Genomic DNA, 24,585 nt, shown 5'->3' on the forward strand with positions numbered 1-24,585 from the left:
AAATGCAATTTCTACTAACACTACATTGGAGTCTAGGGATGCAACACATTTTGAAGACATATTTCCTTTCAAGACTAGAATGCAAAAGCAAGTGGTAGATAGATCATGCACTAGTACTAACAAAGCCTCCACAAGTATTAGCCATCAAGTTACAAATGAAGAAGAACCTCTAGCAGAACTTAGAATGAATAAGAGACCTGGAGTGGAAAAGAACTTTGGTGATGATTTTTATACTTTTTTAATTGAAGGTGATCCAACAACATATAAGGAAGCCATGATCTCTGTTGATGCTCCATTTTGAAAAGAAGCTCTAAACAGTGAAGTTGAGTCTATTTTATAAAACAACACTTGGTAGTTAATGGATTTACCACCCGGTACTACACCAATTGGTTGTAAGTGGGTATTTAGGAAGGAACTGAAGCCTGATGGAAGTATAGACAAGTACAAAGTTAGGCTAGTAGCCAAGGGATTCACTCAAAAGAAAGGAATTGATTATTTTGACACTTACTTTCCTGTGTCTAGGATTACCACAATTAGGATCCTCATAGCATTAGCTTCTATACACAATTTAGTAGTTCATCAAATGGATTTTAAAACATCATTTTTTTAATGGAGACTTAGATGAGGAAATTTACACGGAGCAGCCTGAAGGATTTATAGTGAAAGGCCAAGAACATAAAGTGTGTAAGTTGGTTAAATTGTTATATGGACTCAAGCAAGCTCATAAGCAATGGCATGAGAAGTTTGATAAAGTCCTTTTAGAATATGATTTTGAAATTAATGAGCATAAAAAGTGTGTCTACTACAAGGATGGCAATGGACAGTGTGTTATTTTATGTCTTTACGTTGATGATATACTATTATTTGGAACAAGTCTGGAAATTGTGAAAGATGTTAAGTCTTATCTATCAAAGAGATTTGATATGAAAGATCTAGGAGAAGCCAATATTATTTTGGGAATGAAAGTAAAAAGAACACAAGCATGTTTTATTATAAACCAAGCTAGTTCAATTGAGAAAATGCTTAAGAAGTTCAATTTTTCCAATTGCAATCATGTCTCGACACCATATGAACCAAGTGTGCTTACTTAAAAAATAGTGGTGAACCTGTGTGTCAACTCCAGTATTCTCAAATAATTGGATCTTTGATGTATATAGAAATAAAACTAGATTTGATATAGCTTATAGGGTTGGAAGGCTAAGTGGATACATTCATAATCCAAGTAAAGAACACTGGAATGCCTTAAGGCGAGTGTTTAAGTATCTAAGAGGAACTATGGATTATCCTGTACACTATAAAGGATTTCCTTATATAGTAGAAGGGTACAGTGATGCAAATTGGATCATTGATAGCTTCGAAGTGAAATCTACTTCAGGTTATGTATTTTTATTGGGAGGAACAGTTATATCTTGGGGATCTAAGAAACAAACAATAATTTCTAAAAGTACAACGGAATCTGAACTCATAGCTCTTGATACTGCATGTATAGAGGTTGAATGGATTAATAATTTTTTGCTTGATATCCCATTGGTGAGCAAGCTTATACCTGCCATCTCCATACATTGTGATAATAAGGCTGTGATGAATTTAGTGAGGCAGACACATACAAATAAGAAATTAAATAGACATATTAATGTTAGATACAAATCTGTGAGAAGCTTGTTAAATAAAGAAGTTGTTTCTTTGGACTATGTGAAGTCGGAAAAGAACATTACTGATCAATTGACCAAAGGTCTATAATGGAGTCCTACATTTGTCGAGGGGGATGGGCTTAAACCCATAAGGAAGTCACCTAGGGAAGAAACCCAACCTTTGTGATTGGAGATCCTATGAAAAAGGTACAATGGGTAGAAACAATTCATATTGCGTGACTTATATTCCAGCACCTTAAAATAGGATATTTGAAATAAAATCCCCTGCTCATCCCTATGACATTTGTGCTGATGATATGTGATGTTAAGGAAAGACAATGTCCTGAATGAGTTCCAAGGCGGGCAATCTCCCTCGAAGTACAGGTCACATGTACTCTTGGAGGACTCACCTAAGTGAGAGTAGTCGTGAGGCCACGACTATTAGAATTAGGTTGTTCTCTTAAAACACTCATGAGAATCAAGACTAAGCGCATGGCCATAAATAGCGCTAACCCGTGCCAAGTCTTTGATCAATACTATGCGTGTCAAATGTTGTAATCTAAATTAAAGGAATCTAGTTCAAGACTTAGTTCACTATGATTCCTTCAGAAAAAAACTATGAACACTAAGTGTAGGTTCAAGTCCAAAAGACACCTACACCCATTGCATGGTATACAAATTGCCCAAACTTCCATTTCTTCAATTGTGTCTATTTTATTCCTCATAGAGTTTTGAATCTTGTGGGGGATTGTTGGTTATTTTAATTATATTTTATTTTAAAGATTCAAAACTTATTATTATTATTTTTTATTTATTTATAATATTTAAGAGTTTTGTTTTATTTGAAGAGTCATAATCCTTTTCTAAAGGGGTATGAGAAGTTCTTTAAATAAGAAACCTCAGACATAAAACACAATACGCTAAAACTTTTTTGTCTCCCTCAGTTCTCACATCTCTGTCAATTTACATTCATACTTTATAATTCTTGGGCAATTGATCACTACTTGGCAATCCCATCTGCCGTTGGCATGTATATCGGATCAGACATCCTGTGAGGCTTTGGGTTGTATCTTAGAGTTGTAGGCACCGTCATAACCTACACGTAGGGAGGCGCTTACGGCTTTAGGGCAATGACATCACGCCTCTCTTTGGATTATAAGTCTGATAGTGATTATACATTTGATTTGTTATATTTGATCATATATATAGTTGGTATATTTCTGCAATATATTTCACAAGGACTACTGTAGTCCTTAAGAGCATCTCCAAAGAAGATGCCAAAATGTACACATCAGCTATAACAATAAAAAAAGACCATACTAATATTCTCCAACCGAAGTGTCAAATCTTATGTGGCGATGACATAGATTGGCAGCAAAAGATGTTGTTATCAAATTTGACAGTAGCTTCAAATGTTTTTTTTTATTAATTATTAAATGTATTTTATTAATTTTTAATTAGTTTAATCATTTATTATAATTAATGTTGGGTTGACCGATGCAATTATCCTATCTTTTTTTTTCGATCAAGGAAGGTAACAGATTAGTGATAAACTTTAAATGTCCTTTATTAAATTTTTATTAGTTTAATAATTTATTTTATAAAATAATAATTTAATTTGACATATCGATTGGAAAACAAAACTTTAAAAGATGTCAAAGTATCACATAATCTGTCAAAATTTAAATTTTATGTTCAAAATTTGACATCTCATTTGAAGATAAATTAACTCTCCTCCGCCAGTCAATATGGAGCCACGTAAATTGTTACCTTGTCCAAAAGAAGGCGCGGCTTTGATAATTTTAGCAATTTCTGGCGTCTCTCCATATGCCTAACTCTTTATTCAGAATTTTCCTCTTACTGCTAAGTGCGCCTTCGTAATGATTGTTATAAAAAAGACCAGTATGATCTTCATGAATTCTCATTGTCTTTAATTGGATCATGGGAAACGACAACCAAACGCTAGCACAAGAAACATGACCATGCAGTTTTGGTTTCGACTCCACCTTCGACAGGAGAAGCCATTTTTGTAAGCACAAACAAAATAAGAGCGTAGAAAATAAGGATATGAAGGATTATATATAGAGTTTTGTTATGGGAAGTGAAGAATATGATTTGGTATTTATAAAAAATATTTGGAAAGAGGGCTTGGAATTTTGTGTTTTTCTGATTTTCCTTCTCCTTTGTAAACGTTTTCCCTTCTTTTTTTTTTTTTTCTTTCCATTTATTACATTTTTTTAATTTATTACAGTTTAAAATATAAAAACTGTTGGATTATAATCAAATTAGAAGATACAATTGCACCGCGTGTAATAAAGGCATTGAACTAGCAGCTGGGAGCTCAGCCAACCGTTGTGGTGGGCCCCACACATCAGTTTCTGTTGCACCATTCACTCTCGGTTCCTCGGACGTGTGTAGACACACGTTACAAAATAAATAAATAAATAAAACCGTGGCTGTCATCAACAAAATGGATCTGAACTAAGGGCTAGAATCGCCGAGGCCCTACCAGCCATGACTTGGAGGAGATAGGTGAAGGGAATTTTGGAGTGGATTTTAACTTTAGCATAGCAAAATTCCATGGATGGAAATGCTGTTACCCAAGCAATTGCCATTTGCTTGGGCCTGGATGGCTTTGTTTCAGGCTTTCACATGCCATACTCATGGTTGGTCCTGTTGCATGCGTTAAAGTTTTAAGCCATAACAAAATAATAGTGTAATTTACATACTTATTTATACTTTTTATGTATTTTTGTTAATTATTTATTATTGATCTTCTTTAATTCATTTGATTCGATGACCAAAAATTAAGATAAGTATGTTAGAAGTCAAAATAGGTGTGTGGATAACACTACCCTAACAAAATCCCTTGAGATACATAAAGTTGCAATTTGTCCCCTCAGCAAATCAAAATCAACGCGTGCATAGGTGACTTTCTCTTTCTTTCCTTGCTCAAACATTATCAGACCGCATTTGGTGTCTAAGATTAAATTGTATTGAATACAATGATCATTAAATTTAACCGCTTTTGATATTTATTTTTTATTTTTTTGCTAGTGTATGGTTTATTGAGGCTTTTGCGGTATTGGACTTTTGTTGAAAAAAAAAAAAAAAAAAAAAAAAAAAAAAAAAAAACAGGTATTGGACCAAAAGAAAAAGGGAAAAAATGGGTAAAGACTCTTTCGTCCAAACAGTTCCACATAAGAGAAAAACAGTTCCGGCAAACACCAATGCTCCAATATGGGTTTTGTTGGGGGCTGTAGTGGAGGAGGAGGATCAAGAAAATGGCCAGCAATGTGAAGGCGAAGGGTTGCGAAAACGAGGACGTTTCATTCACCAGCATCATAGTTTTAAAGAAGAAAATTAAACCTTTTTTGTCAGGTGAAGAAAAATTGAACCTAATTATATAGAAATGGTATAGCAACGGCTTTTATGTTACATAGAAATTAAACCTTTTACAGTATATGATTAGGTTTAGAAGAAAATTAAACCTAATTATATATCGTAGAACAAGAAAATTAAAAGACTAATGGGCATTCAGCATCCTTTTTTTTTTAACCCTAGACAATTAAAGAGAAATTCCAAGACATTGAACTCCCACTCCTATTCTCCATCAATCTTCCCATGGAAATGGAATAGCAACAGCTTTGAGAGGATAATTTTTACGTGTGGTTGAACCGGTAGATTCAGTCATGTCTAAATCCTCCCCACTTGCTCCATCAGGCAACGCCCAGTCGAACTTGTGCACGATATTTGCCAACGCAATCTCATTGACAGCCATGGCGAACTGAATTCCTGGACACATCCTCCTACCAGCACCAAATGGAATCAACTTAAAGTCAGTCCCCTTATAATCTATCTCACTATTCAAGAACCTTTCTGGCTCGAAATCTTCTGGTTTTTCATAGAGTCTGGCATCTCTTCCAATTTGCCACGCATTGATCATAACGTGTGTCTTGGCTTTAATTTTGTAACAACCTATTTCCACATCTTGGGACGCAATCCTGGGCAATAGTAATGGAATTGCTGGGTGTAAGCGAAGAGTCTCCTTCATCACCGCCTTCAAGTAGTGCATTTCAATCAAATCATCCTCCGTGACTCCGTCTGTTTTGTTTCCAACTATTCCCCTTACTTCTTTCTGCAATTTCTTCATGACCCTTGGATGCCTCAAAAGCTCAGTCATTGCCCACTCTAGTAATCTAGATGTTGTATCAGTGCCAGCAGCAAACATATCCTACAAGCACAAAATGTTTTGATTAAGATATTAACCTCTAACAGATAAAGAGAGAGAGAGAGAGAGAGAGAGAGAGAGAGAGTTACCAAGATGAGGGCTTTTATAGTATCTATATCAAAAGGAAAACGGCCAGCCAAATTTTCCTTCTGAATTGAAAGTAAAACGTCGACAAAATCCTTTTGGTCATCATCTCCACTCTTTGAACTACAGTTCATGTGTTCTTGAATAACTCTATCTATAAAGTTATCAAACTGCTTAGCCACCTTGCCTAACTTGGCCTCCAAACCATTGACACGGCTCATCCAAGAAAGCCATGGGATATAGTCCCCAATGTTAGTATTTCGCAACAACTCAGTGAACTCCCTCAAAAGTCCCTCAAACTTCATCCCTTCACCACTGTACTTCCTCCCCAGAGCCACTCTACACGCCACATCATTAGTAAGCCTCACAAACATTTCGCTTAAATTCAAAACAGATGGTGATGACTTCATTATGTCGCTGATCATGGTTTTGGTTTCCTCTTCTCTGACAAAGCGAAAAGAGCGAACCCTTTTGTTGCTCAAAAGATTTAAGACGCATATACTTTTAACCTGCCTCCAATACTCACCATAAGGAGCAGATGCAATGTCTTTGTAGTTGTAGAGAAGTTTCTCAAAGTTGGTGGACTTGGGTCGGTCAGAAAATGTGAGGTCATGGGTTTTCATGATCTCGCGGGCAGCCTCAGCCGAAGAGACAACAAGAACTGGGACACTTCCAAAGTGGAGGAGCATGAGAGGGCCATGACATTGAGATAAGGCTTGAAGCGAGCGATGAGGGATCAAGCCTAGTTGGTGAAGGTTTCCAATGATAGGGAGCTTTGGTGGAGAAGGTGGTGTTGGGGTTTTGTTGGTGGTTATAACGGAGGAGTATCGTCTGTATAGGAGGATAAGGAAAATGGCCAGCAGTGTGATGGCCAAAGGTTGCAAAAAGGAGGTTTCATTCTCCAGCATCAGTCTTATTTATTAGGATAAGAAAATTTATGGCCAGCACTGTGGGTGTGTTTGCTGCGCTCGTGTGTTTATATAAAGGTATAGATCATCCATGATATCTCAAGCTTACATATGCATCGAAGAGTGCTGAAGTAACATAACGACCACACGGCGATGATATAATAACGACATGGTAAAAACTTTTTATTTCTATGACAAAATGTAAAAAACAGATCATTCTAGCTAATTGCCCAAAAACTTGTATATTTGCAAGTTTCCAAATTGGTAAAACTAAAAAGCTCTTTGGTTCATGGATGGCCATGAGTTTTTGCTTGTGCAGTTGTTTTTCTATTTTGGCCTGGAAACATAGTTATTGTCCAACTCCAAAGCGACTGCGAACCCTTGCTCAAAAGATTGCCAGAAGGAGGATGTAACGACTACATAAATAATGATACCTACCACTTAGTACTACAGTTTAGTGGTATTCCTCTTCACTTGTAAGTGAAAGGTTTTATGTTTGATTCTCGTCAAAAATGAACTTGAATCACATTATTATGGGCGACCACATTATTATGATTAGCTCAGTATAAGATTTAACCTATTCATCCACCTCCTTAGTGTAAATACTATTTCAAATAGAGCATGTGAACACAAATTGTTGTGTGTTAGCGCAACCGTTTTATTGCTTGCTAGTGCTTTCGGTCAAGACGGAAAATATGTGAAGGGAACGTTATGATGGTCCATTACAAGAGGAGGAGATCCAGTTGTTGCTTAAATTTTTTGGAGCTTTATTTGAATTTTGAATAGATAATTAAAGCCAATAAATAGGAGCCACATAAGAGTTGGCGGACTCAATGAGTTCGTTTCTTTTGTTTATCTTCCAGCAGGTGAATCTTCTTATATATAAAGCCAACAAACCTAACAAATAGTGTCTTTTGATGTCACAAACTTCATAAAAAATAATTGGACAGAAATGTCCCTCAAACAAAAAACTTCAAAAACAACCCAAAATAATACATGAAATGTATGGTAGGGGTATTTTTATCATTTTAACAGTATTTTTTAATAATAATTTTTTTGTACAGTTTTTTTTTTTAAATTAGAACCTCACAATAAGTTAACAATAATGTGATTCTACTAGTTGTTCATTAAATATTATTTTCTCTATTTTTAAACACCTTCAAAACATCTTGATAAGCATGTAATGTCGATTATAAAAAAAAGTATTTTGCACATGCATAATAATATGATTAAATTAGTTGTCAAATGATTGTTTTTTTTTTTTTTGAACAAACGATATTATCTACACTAAGAGGTTTCTTCTAACATGATCTAGGATTATTCACTTACTTTCAATATTTGACTTTCCTTTTGTCAATTCACGCGTATAAATACATTTAAAACATGTAAGTTGTAACAACCTGTCTCGAATTTCATGAAACGAAAGGGGTATTTTCATATTTTCACTTTGGTTTGGTTTTATTTGTTTAAAACCTTGCTTGTTGGCCTTAATTGGTGTGCCCAAGGGTTGGGCTCACCCTTGAACTTGTCCCTCGACCTCTCTCCTTCTTGCACTACCACGTGGCAGTCTCCTCTTATTCTCTCTTTCTCTCGTAGCTCACTTCCTCTTTTCCTCTCAAACTCCCCCGAGCCCTCTCTCGGACCTCTTACCACCACCATCATACTACCTTCCCAGTCATGACCTCGAACCCAAGACCAGTCCGTTGTTGTGCACAGTGGCAAAAACCACTGTCATTTCCCTCCCTTTGTGAATTTCGACGAGTTTACCATGAACCCGACCTATGTAAGCCTCGGAGACACCTTCCTTTTCCCATTTTGATGTTCTATGGCAATTGTTGAGCTTACTTATGTGGTTTGGGTGAAGATTTGATGCAGAAATGGCACTGGGAAATGTTTTCCCAAATTTCGATAACTGGGCCGTGAGTTGCAGAGGTTTTCTGACCACGGCGAGTGTCACATCTCAGTCTCGACTCCGCCGTAGCATGATATTGTCCGATTTGGGCCACACATTCATGGTTTTGTTTCTAGGAACTCACATGAGAACTTCCCAGTAAGTCACTCATCCTGGGAATGCTCTCGCCCAATCTCGCTTAACTTCAGAGTTCTGATGGAATCTGAAGCCTGTGAGTCCCTTAAAAGGCCTCGTGTTATAAGGAAGGGAGCATGTACATACAAGGCACATCACCCACTCTCCATTGGTCGATGGTGGATGTTACAATCTACCCCCATTAGGGGCCTGATGTCCTCGTCGACACACTTGCACCACACGGCAGAGTGACTCTGATACCATTATGTCACATTCTAATCTCTACTCCGCTGTAGCATGATATGTCCGCTTTGGACCCCGGCCACTCCTTCACGGTTTTGTTTCTAGGAACTCACAAGCAACTTCCCAGTGGTCACCCATCCTAGGATTGCTCTAGCCCAAATTCGCTTAACTTCAGAGTTCCGATGGAATATGAAGCCAGTGAGTTCCCAAAAGGTCTCGTGTTAAAGGAATTGGGCATGTACATATAAGGCATAGGGAATCCACCCCCTGGACGATATGGGATCTAATAATCCACTTCCCTTAGGGGCTAGTGAATTCCCAAAAGGCCTCGTGCTAAAGAAGGTGGGCATGTACATATAAGGCATAGTGGATCCACTCCCCTAGGCGATGTGGGATCTAAGAATCCACCCCATTTAGGGTCCAACGTCCTCGTCGGCACACTTCCGGCCAATGATTGGTTATAATACCATTATGTCACATCTCAATCTCGACTCCGTCGTAGCATGATATTGTCTGCTTTGGGCCACGCCTTTACGGTTTTGTTTCTGAAAATTCACACGAGAGCTTCCCAGTAAGTCACCTATCATGGGAATGCTCTCGCCCAATCTCGCTTAACTTCGAAGTTCTGATAGAATCCGAAGCTAATGAGTCCCCAAAAAGCCTTGTGGTATAGAGAATGAAGCATGTACATATAAGGCACATCAACCTCTCTTCGTTGGTCGATATGGGATGTTACAATCCACCCCCCTTAGGGGCCCGACGTCCTCATCGGCACATTTACACCGCATGACAGAGTGGCTTTGATACCATTATGTCACATCCCAGACTAGCTATTCCGTAGCACAATATTGTCCTCTTTGGGCCCTGACCACACCCTCACGGTTTTGTTTCTGGGAACTCACGAGTAACTTCCCAGTGGATCACCTATCCTGAGATTGCTCTAACACGAACTCACTTAACCTTGGAGTTCTAATGAACTCCGAAGCCAATGAGCTCCCAAAAGGCTTCGTACTATATGGAGGTAGGCATGTACATATAAGGCACATCACCCGGATCCTTTATGCCTTATATGTACATGCCCACCTCCTTTAGCACGAGGCCTTTTGGGAACTCACTGGCTTTGGATTCCATCAGAACTCCGAAGTTAAGCGAGTTTGGGCTAGAGCAATCCTAGGATGGATGACCATTGGAAAGTTTCTTATGACTTCCCAGAAACAAAACTGTGAGGGCGTTGCCGGGGCCCAAAAAGGACAATATCGTGCTACGGTGGAGTCGAGACTGAGATGTGACATAATGGTATCAGAGCCACTCTACCGTGTGGTGCAAGTGTGCCAACGAGGACGTCGAGCCCCTGAGGGGGGTGGATTGTAGGCCAATGGGGATGGGGTGATGTGCCTTATATGTACCTGTTCCCTCCCTATAGCATGAGTTTGGGGACTCACTATCTATGGATTCCATCGGAACTCCGAAGTTAAGCGAGATTAAGCTAGAGTATTCTCAGGATGGGTGACCCACTGGGAAGTTCTCGTGTGAGTTCCCAGAAACAAAACTGTGAGGGCGTGGCCTAAAACGGATAATATTGTGCTACAGTGGAGTTGAGACTGGGATGTGACAACGAGGGACCCGAAGGTACAAACCTCACCCTCCTACCTCTATCTTTATTTTGGTGCTTAGATTGTACCTTAGGGTTGTAAATCAAGCTCGGAGGAACTTTCTAACCGGAATCCAGCCTTCTCTTTCATTGGGTTTGGTGACCCACGATTTGAACTCGGGTCGGGCTTTCAAGCCCAAAGCCCCTTCGAACCAAGCTTTTAGGCAGTGCCAACCTAGGGCCTTTGGCTCGTTTAACCCACTAAACCATAAACCCAAACCCAGTTATCTTAAACCCCCAAAACTAGGCCTTGGGCCTGGTTTTCAAGCCCAAAGCCCTTTGACCCACAACCTAGGGCCTTCGGCTTACTAAGCCAACCCAAATCCAAACCCATGGGCCTTGTAACTCGAACCTAACCTAAGCCCAATCTTTAAACCTATTAACCTTTTAACCCAAAGGCCAACCCACCAAAACCTAACCCTAACCTAAGTCCAAACCTTAAGCCCTAAACCTGGTTGACCCGACTCGGTATGACCGTTGACTTCGATCAACGTTGACTGTTGACTTTGACTTTGACCATTGATCGTTAACCTGTCAACGTTGACTTTTGTTGACTTTTTGCAAGTTTTGTCTGGGACCCCTCCTACGCTAATTTCGACATCCTAGATCTGTTTTTTACGTCCATTTTATGAAATTCAATCGTTTGAGTATAATTTTATTAATTGGACCCTTTATGTGCTTATGTGCAATTATTAACGGCGATTCCGTCCTTCCTATTTCATACGACTCTCTGACGACAGAGTATCTGTGAGTGAACCCCTTTTGAAATGCATGTTTTAATAGTAGAAATGCATACATGAAAAATATGATTTAATGGTTACGTTTTATGAAATATTTTATGGGTAAATTAGATTTACACTTTATGATTATCATGCATTACCAAGAATATATTGGAATACCATACTTTATCGAATTTATATTCTTTGTAATATATATGATGGATAACTATATACTATTTATGAACATGTTTTTACACTCTTTGTAGTATGTATGATGGATGACTATATACTATATAGATATTTTGAGATATATGTACGTATCTTTGGAAAGATTATATTCAACGTTTTGTGCGCATCTGGTGGTCATTGTTCTGCCTACGGGCATCGATACTTATATTGGCCTGCGGGTCGGGTGATGTAGGGATCTACGGGTCGAATGAAGATTTATATATATTGGCCTACGGGTCGGGTGATGTAGGGGCCTACGGGTCAAACGAAGATTTATATATTTGGCCTACAGGTCGGGTGATGTAGGGGCCTATGGATCGAACGAAGATTTATATATTTGGCCTATGGGTTGGGTGATATAGGGGCCTATGGGTCGATTAGGATACCACTAGCTAGCACACTATATACAATATATGATTTCTGAAAGGTTTTATGGCATGCTAGAGTTTTCGGCAAAACCTATTACATATTATGCTATTGAGTTTTTATAAACTTTGGGGGTTAGTACGTTGAATAATTATTTCAGTATTATATATATATATATATATATATCAACTTGTTCCATTTATGTTTGTTTTAAGCCCCCTCAGAACATAGAATCGAGACGTACAATCCCGGCGTCAAGGCACTCTCGCATCGGCATTTTCGAGTCCTCTCAATGTAGGACCCATGCTCTTATTCATTCAATTTTATATTATTTATTTTTAGTGTCTAGAATTGGTAGTATGCTCTGAACACGTTCCTCAATTGCATATTAATTATATTTAACTTTATAAGTCTGATTTATTTCTTGTTCTCATGCATTCTAATATGGTTTCTTCACCTTCAGGTGTTGGCCATCAGGTGTCTACCCTGGTGTTTGGGAGAATATCAGGGTCGGGCATGTCATAAGTCGGCATAGCACTCTGTGATTCAAAAAATGTGTTCTGCTCGAGCTCACACGCGTGCAGAAGGCTAGTTCAAAGTAATTCTTGGATACTATCTTTATCCTTTGTTTTCTTTGTGGGCAAGAAACTTTTTGTCTGCCAAACAAAAATGGAAACATGATTTACTAGCAAAGATCATACATTCTATGTGTGAGAAACATTTTTTTTCTTTCTCAAATATATATATATATATATATATATATATATATATATATATATATTATGGTAGGAGTTACAGCAGGCATAAAAAAAAAAAGAAGTGTCGGCAGTTAAGGATAGAGAAAGAGAGAGGGAGAGAGGATGAGTTTAGAGGGTAGTGATAGGACGACATGGCTGTGAAGTTTAAAAAAAAAAAAACAATAAAAATTTGTTTGCACGAAATTACTTTAATGCCCACTTTTTTTTCTTTTCTTTTCTAACATTTTTTAGTTATGTATTAAATGTTATAATTGTAATTTCATTGGTTTTTGGTTGACGAATAGAGTTCTATTAAAGCGTAGATTTAGATGTGTTGGAGTATCTCCAAATGATATGTCAAAATGTCCACATAAGCTATTACAATAAAAAAAAAAGACAACCACTAATAATTTCCAACCGAAATGTCAAATCCTATGTGATATGACATTGATTGGTAACAAAGAGGATTGCTGTCAAATCTAACATGAGCTTCAAATGTTTTTTTAATTAATTATTAAACGTTTTCGTTGATTTTTTATTAGTTTAATCATTTATTATAATAAATGTTGATTGTGCAATCTGTTCATATCCCTCTTTCTTTTTTGTTAATCAACAATAGAGTTGCGATAGAGAACGAAGGGCTCCTGGGATTGCTTCTGAAGCTATGGAGAGGCAAAACAGAGATCTGAAATTTGAAGAAAAAAAATATAAAATGAAAAAAGATTTAATTAATTGGTAAAGAAAATTCATGAATGTTTATGGAACACGTGTGTACGGAAATGGATGAGAAACCTTGTGAGTTTCTGGAGACAATTCATCTCTAATCACAGGAATAAAAAAGAATAAATCTTCTTTCCATCTTACAGAGAAAGAGCTCAATGTTCGAACTGACGAGATTTTGTTGTGTTTGGGTTTGTATAGACCTTTGCTTGGTGAAAGAAAAAGGGATTCCCAAACACAACATAAATTAAGAAAATAAAATAATGTAATAAAATAATAGTTTAATATAACATATCGGATGGAAAATGAAATGTTAAAATATGTCAAATTGCCACGTAGGCTATCAAATTTACTTAGTCCACTGGGTAAATTTTCTTGTGGAGAAGGACAGAGAAAAATGAAGTGCTTTAAGAAAGCAAAGCGTTTTAACTTTTGAATTCGAAGTTTGTTAAGTTGCAAGAAAAATCAAAATCCAACCCAACACCAAGTCCTAAACGACAATCTAATTTCGTAGAAGTTTACTGCTACAAATAAATATAAATAAACATTCTAGGGCAATCATAACTACAAGGGGAACTTTTCGATGGATGACAAGATCGGTACATCCGGTCATGCTTACTCGGCTGCTCTTGCTCCGCCGGGAAATGTTCAGTCAAATTTGTGCACAAGATTTGCTAACACGATCTTATTGGGGCCATGGCAAACAAGGATACAGGACAACCCCTTCTTCCAGCTCCAAAAGGGATTAATTCGAAGTCATGCCCCTTGAAATCCACCGAAGAATTTAGAAACCTCTCTAGTTTAAACTCCTCTAGCTCATCCCAAAATGAGGGGTCTCTTCCAATTGTGCAAGCATTGATTATGACCATTGTTCTTGCTGCTATTGATAGAATATGAGTATGATTGTTAGTGCTAGAAATCGGCTATAATGTTTCCTATTGGTATGAAAAGGTCTTTTTGAAGACTTTAAAGTTGTCCTAATCAATCTGGGACTGAAACTTTAAGTAAATGCTAATACTTAGAACTCATGGTTGGATTGGATATAGTTTTCACATTGAACGATGTGTTATGTGGTCTCGTCTATCTAAGATGACTTTATGTGATCTCGCTCTCGCGATGACTTTATGTGGCCTCACTTTTCGGCGTGACTTTATGTCGCATTGAACAATGTGTTAAACTAGTGGATTCTGCTGGAATTAGGATTACCATAAAATCAATTGGCAATATGAGGAAGAGTAGTCCAAGATTACATTAGTCCTTAGCTAGACTTGTCCAATATGAGAGTAGCCTGCTCTGAATCTGATAGCATAATAAAATTGAAGTTTCACCATAAGACCAATTGACAATATGAGAAGTATCCCAAAATCATATAAGTTATTAGCTAGACTTGTTTCTCGCCAATGTAGGATGAACTCTCAACACATCAACTCTCATCAGATTCACCAGGCAATGCCCAGTTGGGCTTGTGCACAATATTTGCTAATAAAGCGATCTCATTACCTGCGATGGCAAACTGAATTCCAGGACAAATCCTCCTACCAGCTCCAAATAGAATGAATTGAAATTACCAGTGTCGTACTAACTAAGGTACTATAGTATATTGAACTCATGGTCTCACCAGCTAATTATTCTGGGTAATCCTCGGCTTGTGTACGTGAGCCACACCCAAAAACTAAAAAGAATAATACTTGCTTCTGTCTACGAGGAATGTACACATCATCACTCTAAGCGAATAATGTATTTTTATTGTATTTATTTGATCTATTTGCATGACTAAACAATGATATTTTTCTAACGATTTTCAAATAAAGATTTACAAATTGAACGATTCTAGTCGTGGAGTTCATAAAATAAAGATACGTTATTTTAAAAAAAGTACCTGTACTCATATTCTACACATATGAGCCATAACTCCTAAATAATTCGTGTTTTGCAATCAAAATAGGAGGAAATAAATTAATCGTTGTCTAGATTTTTTCTTTTTTAAAAACAAAAAAGAATAACCGATGATAAGTCACGGTTATTTACTTTTTTGGAACTTGGAAAGACTAAGAGATTTCAACCTAATCACATACTCACCAGCTGGGAGGACTTCTCGCATCTTTTCCTAGGTTTTTTTTTTTTTTTGGGGGAAACATCTTTTCCGAGTTTGACTATGATTATTTTTCGAGGGTATATTCAACTCTCCCCAAAATAATATTCCGCGGCTAAATAAAGCTAACTCAACGATAGTTAAATTCCAACCCAAAAGTATTAACCATAGTCAAATTAAAACCCTCGATGAGCTGGAATAGCAACAGGATCGGTCAAACAAATGGACAAGAAAGCACCACGTGGACGGTTAGATTTCAATCGAACCTTCTTACGCTTTATTGTTAGGTTAAAATTAGGGTTGGACTTTAGCCTCACTCTCTCGAATTTCATCCGATATCTCGTCAATTTTGTTGAATTTTTTTTCAGAGATTATCGATTTCCCTATCTGCGATCATGGAGACGGAGCGCGTGACGGAGTTTCCCTTCGCTTACTTGGATCGCCGCCCTCGAAAGAGGGCGCGTTTGGGCTGGGACGTTCCTCAGGCCCCTAAGGTATTATCCTTGTTCTTTAATTTTTAGGTCTGATTCAAAATATTTTTTTTGTGGGATTTATCCGATAACTTGATTTTTTCCGTTTAATGCTATTATATTTGATGGTTGGGTAGAATTTCTGTATTGTATTCTTTTAGATCTGATATTAAAGTCTCAAAATTTATTAAATTTGGTAAATTTGTTGGAAGGTTAAATGTAAACTTCAAGATTTTAGATCGTAGTATGGATATACTGATAGAATATTTTCTAATAATTTGATTTACGATTTTTTTTAGGTCGATTTACAGAAAATCTATTTATTTAGGAACTGATTATTCGTAAATTGTTGAAAGTTTTCTTCCAAAATTTTCCAAAAGCTAGTAATTTTGTCTTAGAAAGATTAGTCTTTGAAATATCAGGTATTAATCTGTGGTTTTATCTGGTATTGTCAGTAAAACTAGCAAATCCATAGAACCCCTTTTGATATAGAAATTTTGGTTAGTTGATATGGAGACAATTAGCTCGATTTATTCCAGATTATAATGTTAATAGGTGTGTTGTTGGGAACGGTCGGTTACATTCGTTGGTCATGTTAAGTGTTTTCCATCGTATGTTGTGTGGTATTTTTATAGCTGCATTTGGAATTTGTTTTCTTGTCTTTCGTATAAGCTATTAGTTTTGGTTATGATTTAAGAGATTCTTATTGGACCTAACGGGTGTGGATTGCGATGCGGTATTGGGGTTGGCAAAATTTTGACTTAATATGTTGAGTGGTACATGAATGGATGGCTGTGTGTAGGCTCAGGTAGGAATGTTTTGTGGACAAGAGCTTGGGAATGTGACAAGCTATGCATCTTTGATGGCACCGTCAGAGACCACTACTATTTCTCTATTTGATAAGGAAGTGACTCGAAATGGTTCCCCCCCATGGAGAGAAGATGACAAAGATGGGCATTACATGTTTTTGCTTGGAGAGAATTTAACAACTCGCTGTAATTACACAATCAACGCATAATCTTATGTTCTTTTTAGACTTTATTTTTCTGGTTATTTAATCCTTGAATTTCTGATGTTTTAGTGGATATCAGTGTTGGCCAGTTTTCTAGCAGAGTTCTTTGAATGTTTTTTGTATCGTATTTTGTGAACTTTACAATTTTAGTTGTGGAGGTTAATTGTTGTTTTCACTTTTTTCAGACAAAATCCAGAGCAAAATGGGTGAAGGTACCTTTGGTCAGGTGTTGGAATGCTGGGACAGAGAAAAAAGGGAAATGGTTGCCATAAAAATTGTTCGTGGCATCAAGAAATATCGTGAAGCAGCAATGATAGAAATCGAAGTGCTGCAACAGCTTGGTAAACATGATAAAGGTGGCAATCGGTGAGTAGTTGTTTCTAATTTTCAACTTTTTTACTGACATGGAGTGTTTGAAGAAGCTTTTTCCTAAACTTTATTGCATTACTTGGTTGCTTTGTTAAATGGGTTCATTCCTTGCAGTTGTGTGCAATTACGGAACTGGTTTGACTATCGTAACCATATCTGTATTGTAAGTATTAGATTAATATGTGATGGATTGATTTCCCCAATTCACAAATAATTTGGGGGTTAAAACTTGTTCGTGAATTCAAATGGTTTTAACAGGTGTTTGAGAAGCTTGGACCAAGCTTATACGATTTTCTCAAGAAAAACAATTACCGCTCATTTCCGATTGACCTTGTCCGTGAGATTGGAAGACAACTCTTGGAATGTGTTGCATGTGTGTAGTTATACCTAAGCTAGTTTCTTTCAATCAATATATATTGCTTTTCTTCATATTTTTGTTAAATTGTCGAGAGGGATAAATCAATTTATTCTATGATTTTTTTTCACTGCTATGGAAACTTTATTAAAACATGCTGTAGGAGCTGAGATACGCTCTTTTAAGTATTTTCCTGTAAGTAGGCATACCAATCAAGATAGGATTGGTTATTTTTTTTTTCCCTTGTGGTCCTACTTTCTGATGATATTCTGGTTTCTATGCAGTCATGCATGATCTTCGTCTTATTCATACCGACTTGAAGCCAGAGAATATACTCCTTGTTTCTCCGGATTACATTAAAGTTCCTGATTACAATAAGGTGGTTGCTGTTTTTCATTTGATTTCAAGCACACTTGGGCATTTGATTGTCTCTTATTTTTTAATCTCTCCCCTCTCTTATATTTTAATCTCTCCCTCCTTTTCTTTTACTGGTGTGAATTCTCTAACGTTCTATCTTACTGACCGCAGAGCTCATCTCGATCACCCAAAGATAGCTCCTATTTTAAGAGAGTACCAAAGTCGAGTGCTATTAAAGTTATTGATTTTGGTAGCACAACTTACGAGCGTCAAGATCAAACCTATATTGTATCAACACGGCATTACCGAGCACCAGAGGTTATTCTTGGTGAGTGTGAACTTAATACGTACTGATGTCTTTGAGCTGTAAGCCTGTAAGTACACAAAATTTCATTATTTACGGTGATTTTGTAGGGCTGGGATGGACCTACCCTTGCGATGTATGGAGCATTGGTTGTATCCTGGTGGAGTTATGCACGGTTTGTCTGCTAACTACATGCTTTTTGTTGTCAATATCTTCATGTAAATAGTACAAGCCATATTTATGGTGCTTGTGCTGCTTGGTATAGGGTGAAGCCTTGTTCCAGACTCACGAGAATTTGGAGCACCTCGCCATGATGGAGCGGGTACTTGGTTCCCTACCCCAGCACATGTTGAAAAGAGCAGAGTAAGTTATAATAATATCTTTTGATCGTAATTTATTTTTAGCATGAAGTTGAATTCTTGCTTATCCTTTCTCGTGGAAATTTGCAGCCGACATGCTGAGAAGTATGTTAGAAGGGGTAGATTGGATTGGCCAGAGGGTGCAGCTTCTAGAGAGAGTATCAGAGCTGTTCAGAAGCTTCCTCGGCTCCAGGTGTGTATTTTGCTTCCTTTGCGAATTTCTGTTGCCTACTTGATGGACTGTTGGAGCCACTTAATTTCGTGTTGGTAATACTTAAAATGTTTCAACTGTGTTGCTCATTTTTTCATTTTGCAGAATCTTATAATGCAGCACGTAGACCATTCCGCCGGGGACCTTATTCACCTCTTGCAGGGTCTGCTTAGGTACGACCCCTCGGATAGGCTTTCTGCTCGCGAAGCCCTCCGACATTCTTTTTTCACGAAGGACAGCCTCAGGAGATGATTTTATTCTCGTTTGCGCTTCCTGCCGAGTCAAAGTGTACATTGCGTCTGCGCCAAAATCGTGATAGGTGTCGGCAATAACTTTCTGTAGATATCCAAATACAAACATTACTATTTACCGATTGATGGACATTCGTACGCTATTTGAGTTGCGCTGTACCTGCGGTCGATTTATGTAGTGTAGAAGTCTGCTAACCCAATTGTGCATTGTACAGAAGTGACATTTGGAATAATGAAGAAATAACTTGTTACAACATTGTTATCCTGTCCGATATGTTTTGGGTACCTTGCACTGGGTTTTGATTTCTGCTGGCGCATATGTAACCACAAATTATTAATGTCCAATAAATTTACTTTTGCCCAAATAAATCTGAAAAACTGTATTATTTCCAAATTTCTGTTTGTCTTTGATGTGTTATTTTGCTTGCAATGTAAGACATATCTAAAGGCCTTAGCCTTCCTTGGTACCCAAGTAATCAGCTCCTACCATGGAAAGGAATCAGTTGTTCAAGATAAATTCTTATTACTGTTTTGTTTTTGGCTTTCGGCGTAGAGCTAGTCCAAGTGAATTGGTAAAACTGCTTTCATCTGTCAACCATATTTCAGAACTCAAAAATTAAGATTGATGGCTGCCTGTAGAACATCAATTATTCTGCCGCCGCTGCGGCCGAGGAGATGTCAGATGGTAATGGCAATGCACTACAGTACCGAGTCTTCTGATTCGATCTCAGACACAAACAATATCATTTCACCTCTTCCTTCCCCTCCCGGGGTGACCCCTGCCTCGATCTCTTTTAACGTCGCGCAATCTGATTACTACGGAGAGTATGAGACCAAGAAGGCTTCTGATACGAGCTTGATCCAGATTATCGTTTGTTATACGACTGTGTTTCGGATCTTGTCGTGGAGTGCATGAAGTCTTATATTCAAAAGTTGAAGCAAAGCTAAAGCATTCTGATTTTAAGCCTATATAATTTGATGACGATGACAATTATGAGCGCTACCCGAGTCTAACGAAGGCTGCAGACTGTTTCCTTACAGGAAACCACGAGGACTCCAGCGCCACCCTGGCTACTATGCTCTGCGAAAGCATTGCGAGGACGATTTTCCTGAGAGAATCATACCCGGAGGCAACAGGGACGAGGTGGATTAAAAAGGACAGTTGGAGACCGGCTGAGGAAAGAGGTTTTGGTGCCCCTGAAAAAGCACTGGAATAGCTGATGGAACGGCTGGTGTTGTCAATAAGAGACCTCTGTGGTGAAGGAGGAGAAGAAAGGAGATGAGAATCCGATTGCGCAGGTTCAGTTTCAGGATATTTGGGACGATTACAAAGGTTGGAAAATTGACCGCAGCACCATGTCATGGAAGCATCCATCTCCGGCAAAAAATATCGAAGTCTCGTTGTAGTTGGACTCATCGATCCATTAAGTTTCATGCTCATCAGCTCTTTCCATTTCATATTTTTTAGATGATCCTTGCTTTAAAATAATGGACATTTTTTTTGTTCTTTTTCTATGAATCTATGCAATCTTTGGAAGTATCTATGCTCTTTTTTCTGCTCCATCGTTCTTTCAATATTTGGTGTTTAAGTTGCCTCGCCAAACCCTAAAACTTTTGTTATTTTAGGGTTCCCGTGTTTGCAAAATTGGTGGTGCTATCCATACATTCATTTTTACATCTCACACAACCTTCTCAATTTTCGATTATTAGATCGAATGAATTGAAAATGATCATATACAAAAATTAACAATAGTGTGTGATAGGTAAACCTTGCAAAATAATCACCTGGTTTCTTTAGAATTTCTTTTTAATACAGCCAATTACGCTAATGACCTTTTTGACATTTTAAATCAATCAAAACCTAAATTTCTGTTTTTTTTTTCATCAATTAAAACTGATTCAAATCTCAGCATAACTTTTGGTTGCATTTTCGATTTTTCTAAGACATACAATTAATTGAACTTTGCAAGTAACCCAGGTCTGATTGAAGAATCCCAACTGATTCGTATTGCACCATGGATTTGGAAGAAGAAGAGGGATTGTGGGCGTAAGATGATAATTAGATGACAATAATAGTAAGGACTACATACTTCTCTACTCTCTCCTTCGACAAGCCTTTTTTCAAAGAATCAGAGAGATGAGTTTGGCGAGCGAGAGGCAATGAGGGCGGAAGAAATCGAAACAGAGTTTTGGGTCCGCGTAAGAGACGAAGGAGAAAGAGGTCGACTGCCTCGTTTCAAGTTTATGAGATAAAACTTAAAATATAAACTTTAAAACCCCCTAAATCATCTTCAATCCTGGGCTAAAATAAGTCTTGGAGAGAAAATATATCTCTGAACTAGATTTCTCTTAGATTTAAGCCTTGGGCCAAATGTGAGTTTTAAAGCATATATTTTAAGCTTTATCCCCAAGAATTGGAGATGGTCTAAGGAGACCAAATTTTTTAAACTAAATTTGCAAACCAAATGTGATTAAAACTTAAACCTTTGGAGTAAAACTCAAAATTTTAAATTCTAAACCCACCCCAATGTGTTCCAACCCTTGAGCCAAATGTGAGTTTTAACCCAAAATTCATTTATGGTGCAAATTTTGGCTAGGATTCCACACTGGGTTAGTGGGCGGGCCCACCATCTATGAGTGAACGCTCCCAGTAGAAGGCCAGATGCAGAAGTTTAATGCTCCCCAACACCACAACGTGCCACAATAATGAGCTCAATGACTCTTTGGTTTAATTGGACGACGCAAATTCAAATGGGCCATTGGAAAACCAACGGTCCACATTCAAATTTATTTGCTTTTTAGTTTCATATTTATAAATTCATTAAATTCAATGATTGAGATCTAATATGATCAAATCTAACGATAAAAAAAGATCTAACAACCCAAAATTAAATCCAACAGCTAAAACAATTAAAAAAATTATTTAAATCAAAATTGACTTAAAAACTCTATAAAAACCTTTGTATTTAAATCAAAATTATTTAAATTAGAATTGACCCAAAATTGTTTAAATTATATGTATTTCGTGTGTTTGATGTGTTTTATATATGTTTAACGTGTTATGCATCTCTATCATGTGTTTCACATTCTTTCATGTGTTTCATATTCTTTCATAGTCTTCCATGAGTTTCATGGTGTCAGTTTAATGATTTTTTAATATTTATCGAAGTGTAAATATTTTTAGATTAAAATGTTCATAAAATTAAATTAGAATAGTCTACATTTCTAAAATGTTACTTTAAAGAAATTAACCTAAATTTAATTTTTAATAATTTAGGACTAAAAATTTAACCTAGAAGGGTTGGAGTAAAAAATTGTTCCTGTGTAAAAAATGTTAGGCTTTAATTCAAAGGTTGGAGATGATCTAAGGAGATTCTCTCAAAAGTGGGACTCTCCATGATCTCTCTACCACTTCATGTTAGCACAGGAATTAACATTAAGCTGTGAGGTGGCAGATAATTGATAGAGAGTTTCACTTTGAGATAGTCTTCTCAGCATTTCTCCATATTAAATCCAATTTTGCTGCACTATCTTGTATCAACAATTAGTATTAGTTGATCCCGTGAGTCCACACAGAGGAAATCCCAAGAGGATCTCAGTCGCGTGTGAACAAGTGTTCAAGAATTTTGGACTAGGCCTAGCAATTCCTGACACAACCCGATAACCTGACACGACATGACATGAAATTAACAGGTGTTCGGGTCGACACGATAACGAATCAAGTCATTATCCGGTAACCCGATAAACACCTATTAAGATAACAGGGTATACACGTGAGTAACACAATACATGATAAGCAAAATATTAATTTTATAATTTTATAATCCTAAAAAAATACTATAAAAATTATATATATTAATTTAACAATTTTATACCCCTAAAAACTATAATAATTATATATATATATATTAAATTAAATATTAAAAATTGATGACCATTGGATCGGCTTAAACATACATATCATTAAATTTCTTAAGTGTTATACGTACAAAATAAATTAATGTTAGTTTGAATTTAACTTCTTTTGGCATTCTGGGCATGTCGCTTAAGCAATGTTTTAAAGTTTGAGGTCTGATAAAATTATTATTCATGCCGCCTAATTGGTATTGTTGTTGTTAATTATATAAATTCTATGGTATATAGAAATCCCGTACTTGGATGTTATTTTATGTGCATGTTTCTATTAACTGCTTCTTTTATTGAAAAGATGGAGATTCTAGTTTCCATTAAGATGCAGTGATAATAAGTTTGATTATATGGCTGCTGTAATTATTATGAGATCCGTTTGAAGACCATGTTCAGTGTTTGTCTCCCTTGTATGAAGAAAGGTGTCGATTAAGGCCAAGCGAAATAGTAATAATTGTGAGAATATGAAGATAAAAAGAGCTCTAGATCGGTGAAAGGAGAAACATAATAAAGCTTATAAGGAATTGAGTTGTTCTTTATATTACCAATTGGTTATATGTTAAAATCCCATCTTTCTTGAATAGTCATATAAAAATTTTCATTATCTGCAAATCTAAAGGGGCCATAGTGTACTGGTTCGAGGACTGATGCAATGTTTCTTTCTTGGGAAAAAGAAGACCAATATTTTGATTGGGCATGAGGATGATTAATAGGTTTTGTTGAGAAAACCCTTATATTCATAAAGATGTCAACAAAAGCTCTTGATGAAGAGTGAATGCCCAAATAAAATGGGGTTGTTTTAAATTTGTATTGAAACAGTTGAAAAACTCTAGTAGAAGATATGAACCCAACTTCTGTGGTATCATGACTATAAGAGGAGTGCAGATTATTCATATTTAAGTGTCCATTCATGGAAAGAATGGAATACGTATGATGAAAATTGAACAATTACTCAGGCATATATATGTGAACACACGCAAAATTGGGTCGAGCCTTAAGTCATGGTCAGTCATGATAAGAATCCAGAAAGTGGATGAATTTGGCTTTGAGAAGCAACAAAAATAAAATGATAAACTGAACTCATTTTAGATGAGTTAAATATCAACACCGAATGATGCTCATTTAATTATAGGGGTAGAATTATCAAAGAGACGGGCCCTTGGCCCACTTCCAACAACACTAATATTGTCCCCAACTTGGTAATTACCACATGCACAATCCATCAGGTGGTGTTAGTTTGAGTGAGGTAATTTTATTTAAATTATTTTTCTCTTTTCCTTCTAGCCGATGTGGGATTCAACACTTCCTGCACTTGAGACCCCATTTTTATGGGTCACACGTTGAGACCCACACAT

At 37.0% G+C, this 24,585-nt stretch overlaps 2 protein-coding genes across 4 annotated transcripts; one reads left to right on the plus strand and one right to left on the minus strand.

The window, feature by feature from the left end:
• Positions 1-5,244: 5,244 nt before the first annotated feature.
• LOC137712343 (cytochrome P450 736A117-like) lies at positions 5,245-14,413 on the minus strand. Its single transcript, XM_068451439.1, has 4 exons — positions 14,258-14,413; positions 13,934-13,973; positions 5,952-6,802; positions 5,245-5,865 (listed from the first exon to the last, which is right to left on the minus strand). The coding sequence occupies exons 1-4, from the start codon at positions 14,411-14,413 to the stop codon at positions 5,245-5,247; spliced, it is 1,668 nt and encodes a 555-aa protein (XP_068307540.1).
• Positions 14,414-15,962: 1,549 nt separating this feature from the next.
• LOC137712562 (serine/threonine-protein kinase AFC2-like) lies at positions 15,963-19,827 on the plus strand. Of its 3 annotated transcripts, XM_068451645.1 has the most exons (11): positions 15,963-16,130; positions 16,909-17,101; positions 17,304-17,484; positions 17,602-17,650; positions 17,746-17,860; positions 18,127-18,221; positions 18,371-18,527; positions 18,614-18,678; positions 18,769-18,866; positions 18,953-19,055; positions 19,179-19,826. In XM_068451645.1, exons 1-11 carry the CDS (start codon positions 16,032-16,034, stop codon positions 19,323-19,325), a joined length of 1,302 nt encoding a protein of 433 aa, XP_068307746.1. In that variant the 5' UTR covers positions 15,963-16,031; the 3' UTR covers positions 19,326-19,826. The 3 variants fall into 3 exon arrangements, with proteins under 3 accessions (XP_068307746.1, XP_068307747.1, XP_068307748.1); XM_068451646.1 differs by lacking the exon at positions 16,909-17,101 and having other exon boundaries at positions 15,993-16,130; positions 19,179-19,827; XM_068451647.1 differs by lacking the exons at positions 15,963-16,130; positions 16,909-17,101; positions 17,602-17,650; positions 17,746-17,860 and having other exon boundaries at positions 17,318-17,484; positions 19,179-19,820.
• Positions 19,828-24,585: the final 4,758 nt, after the last annotated feature.

The sequence above is a fragment of the Pyrus communis genome, chromosome 13 (assembly GCF_963583255.1).
Source record: "Pyrus communis chromosome 13, drPyrComm1.1, whole genome shotgun sequence".
Taxonomy (NCBI): domain Eukaryota; kingdom Viridiplantae; phylum Streptophyta; class Magnoliopsida; order Rosales; family Rosaceae; genus Pyrus; species Pyrus communis.

Bases quoted from the DNA above. Each gene is read 5' to 3' on its own strand.
- LOC137712562 (XM_068451645.1), top strand. From the start codon at position 16,032: ATGGAGACGGAGCGCGTGACGGAGTTTCCCTTCGCTTACTTGGATCGC. The intron at 17,861-18,126 runs GTGTGTAGTTAT...GTTTCTATGCAG, and splicing joins ACTCTTGGAATGTGTTGCAT to TCATGCATGATCTTCGTCTT. The intron at 18,679-18,768 runs GTTTGTCTGCTA...TGCTTGGTATAG, and splicing joins TCCTGGTGGAGTTATGCACG to GGTGAAGCCTTGTTCCAGAC.
- LOC137712343 (XM_068451439.1), bottom strand. From the start codon at position 14,413: ATGGTCATAATCAATGCTTGCACAATTGGAAGAGACCCCTCATTTTGG. The intron at 13,974-14,257 runs GTATCCTTGTTT...CGAATTCAAAAG, and splicing joins CTGGAAGAAGGGGTTGTCCT to TTAAAACGCTTTGCTTTCTT. The intron at 5,866-5,951 runs GTAACTCTCTCT...TTGTGCTTGTAG, and splicing joins CTATAAAAGCCCTCATCTTG to GATATGTTTGCTGCTGGCAC.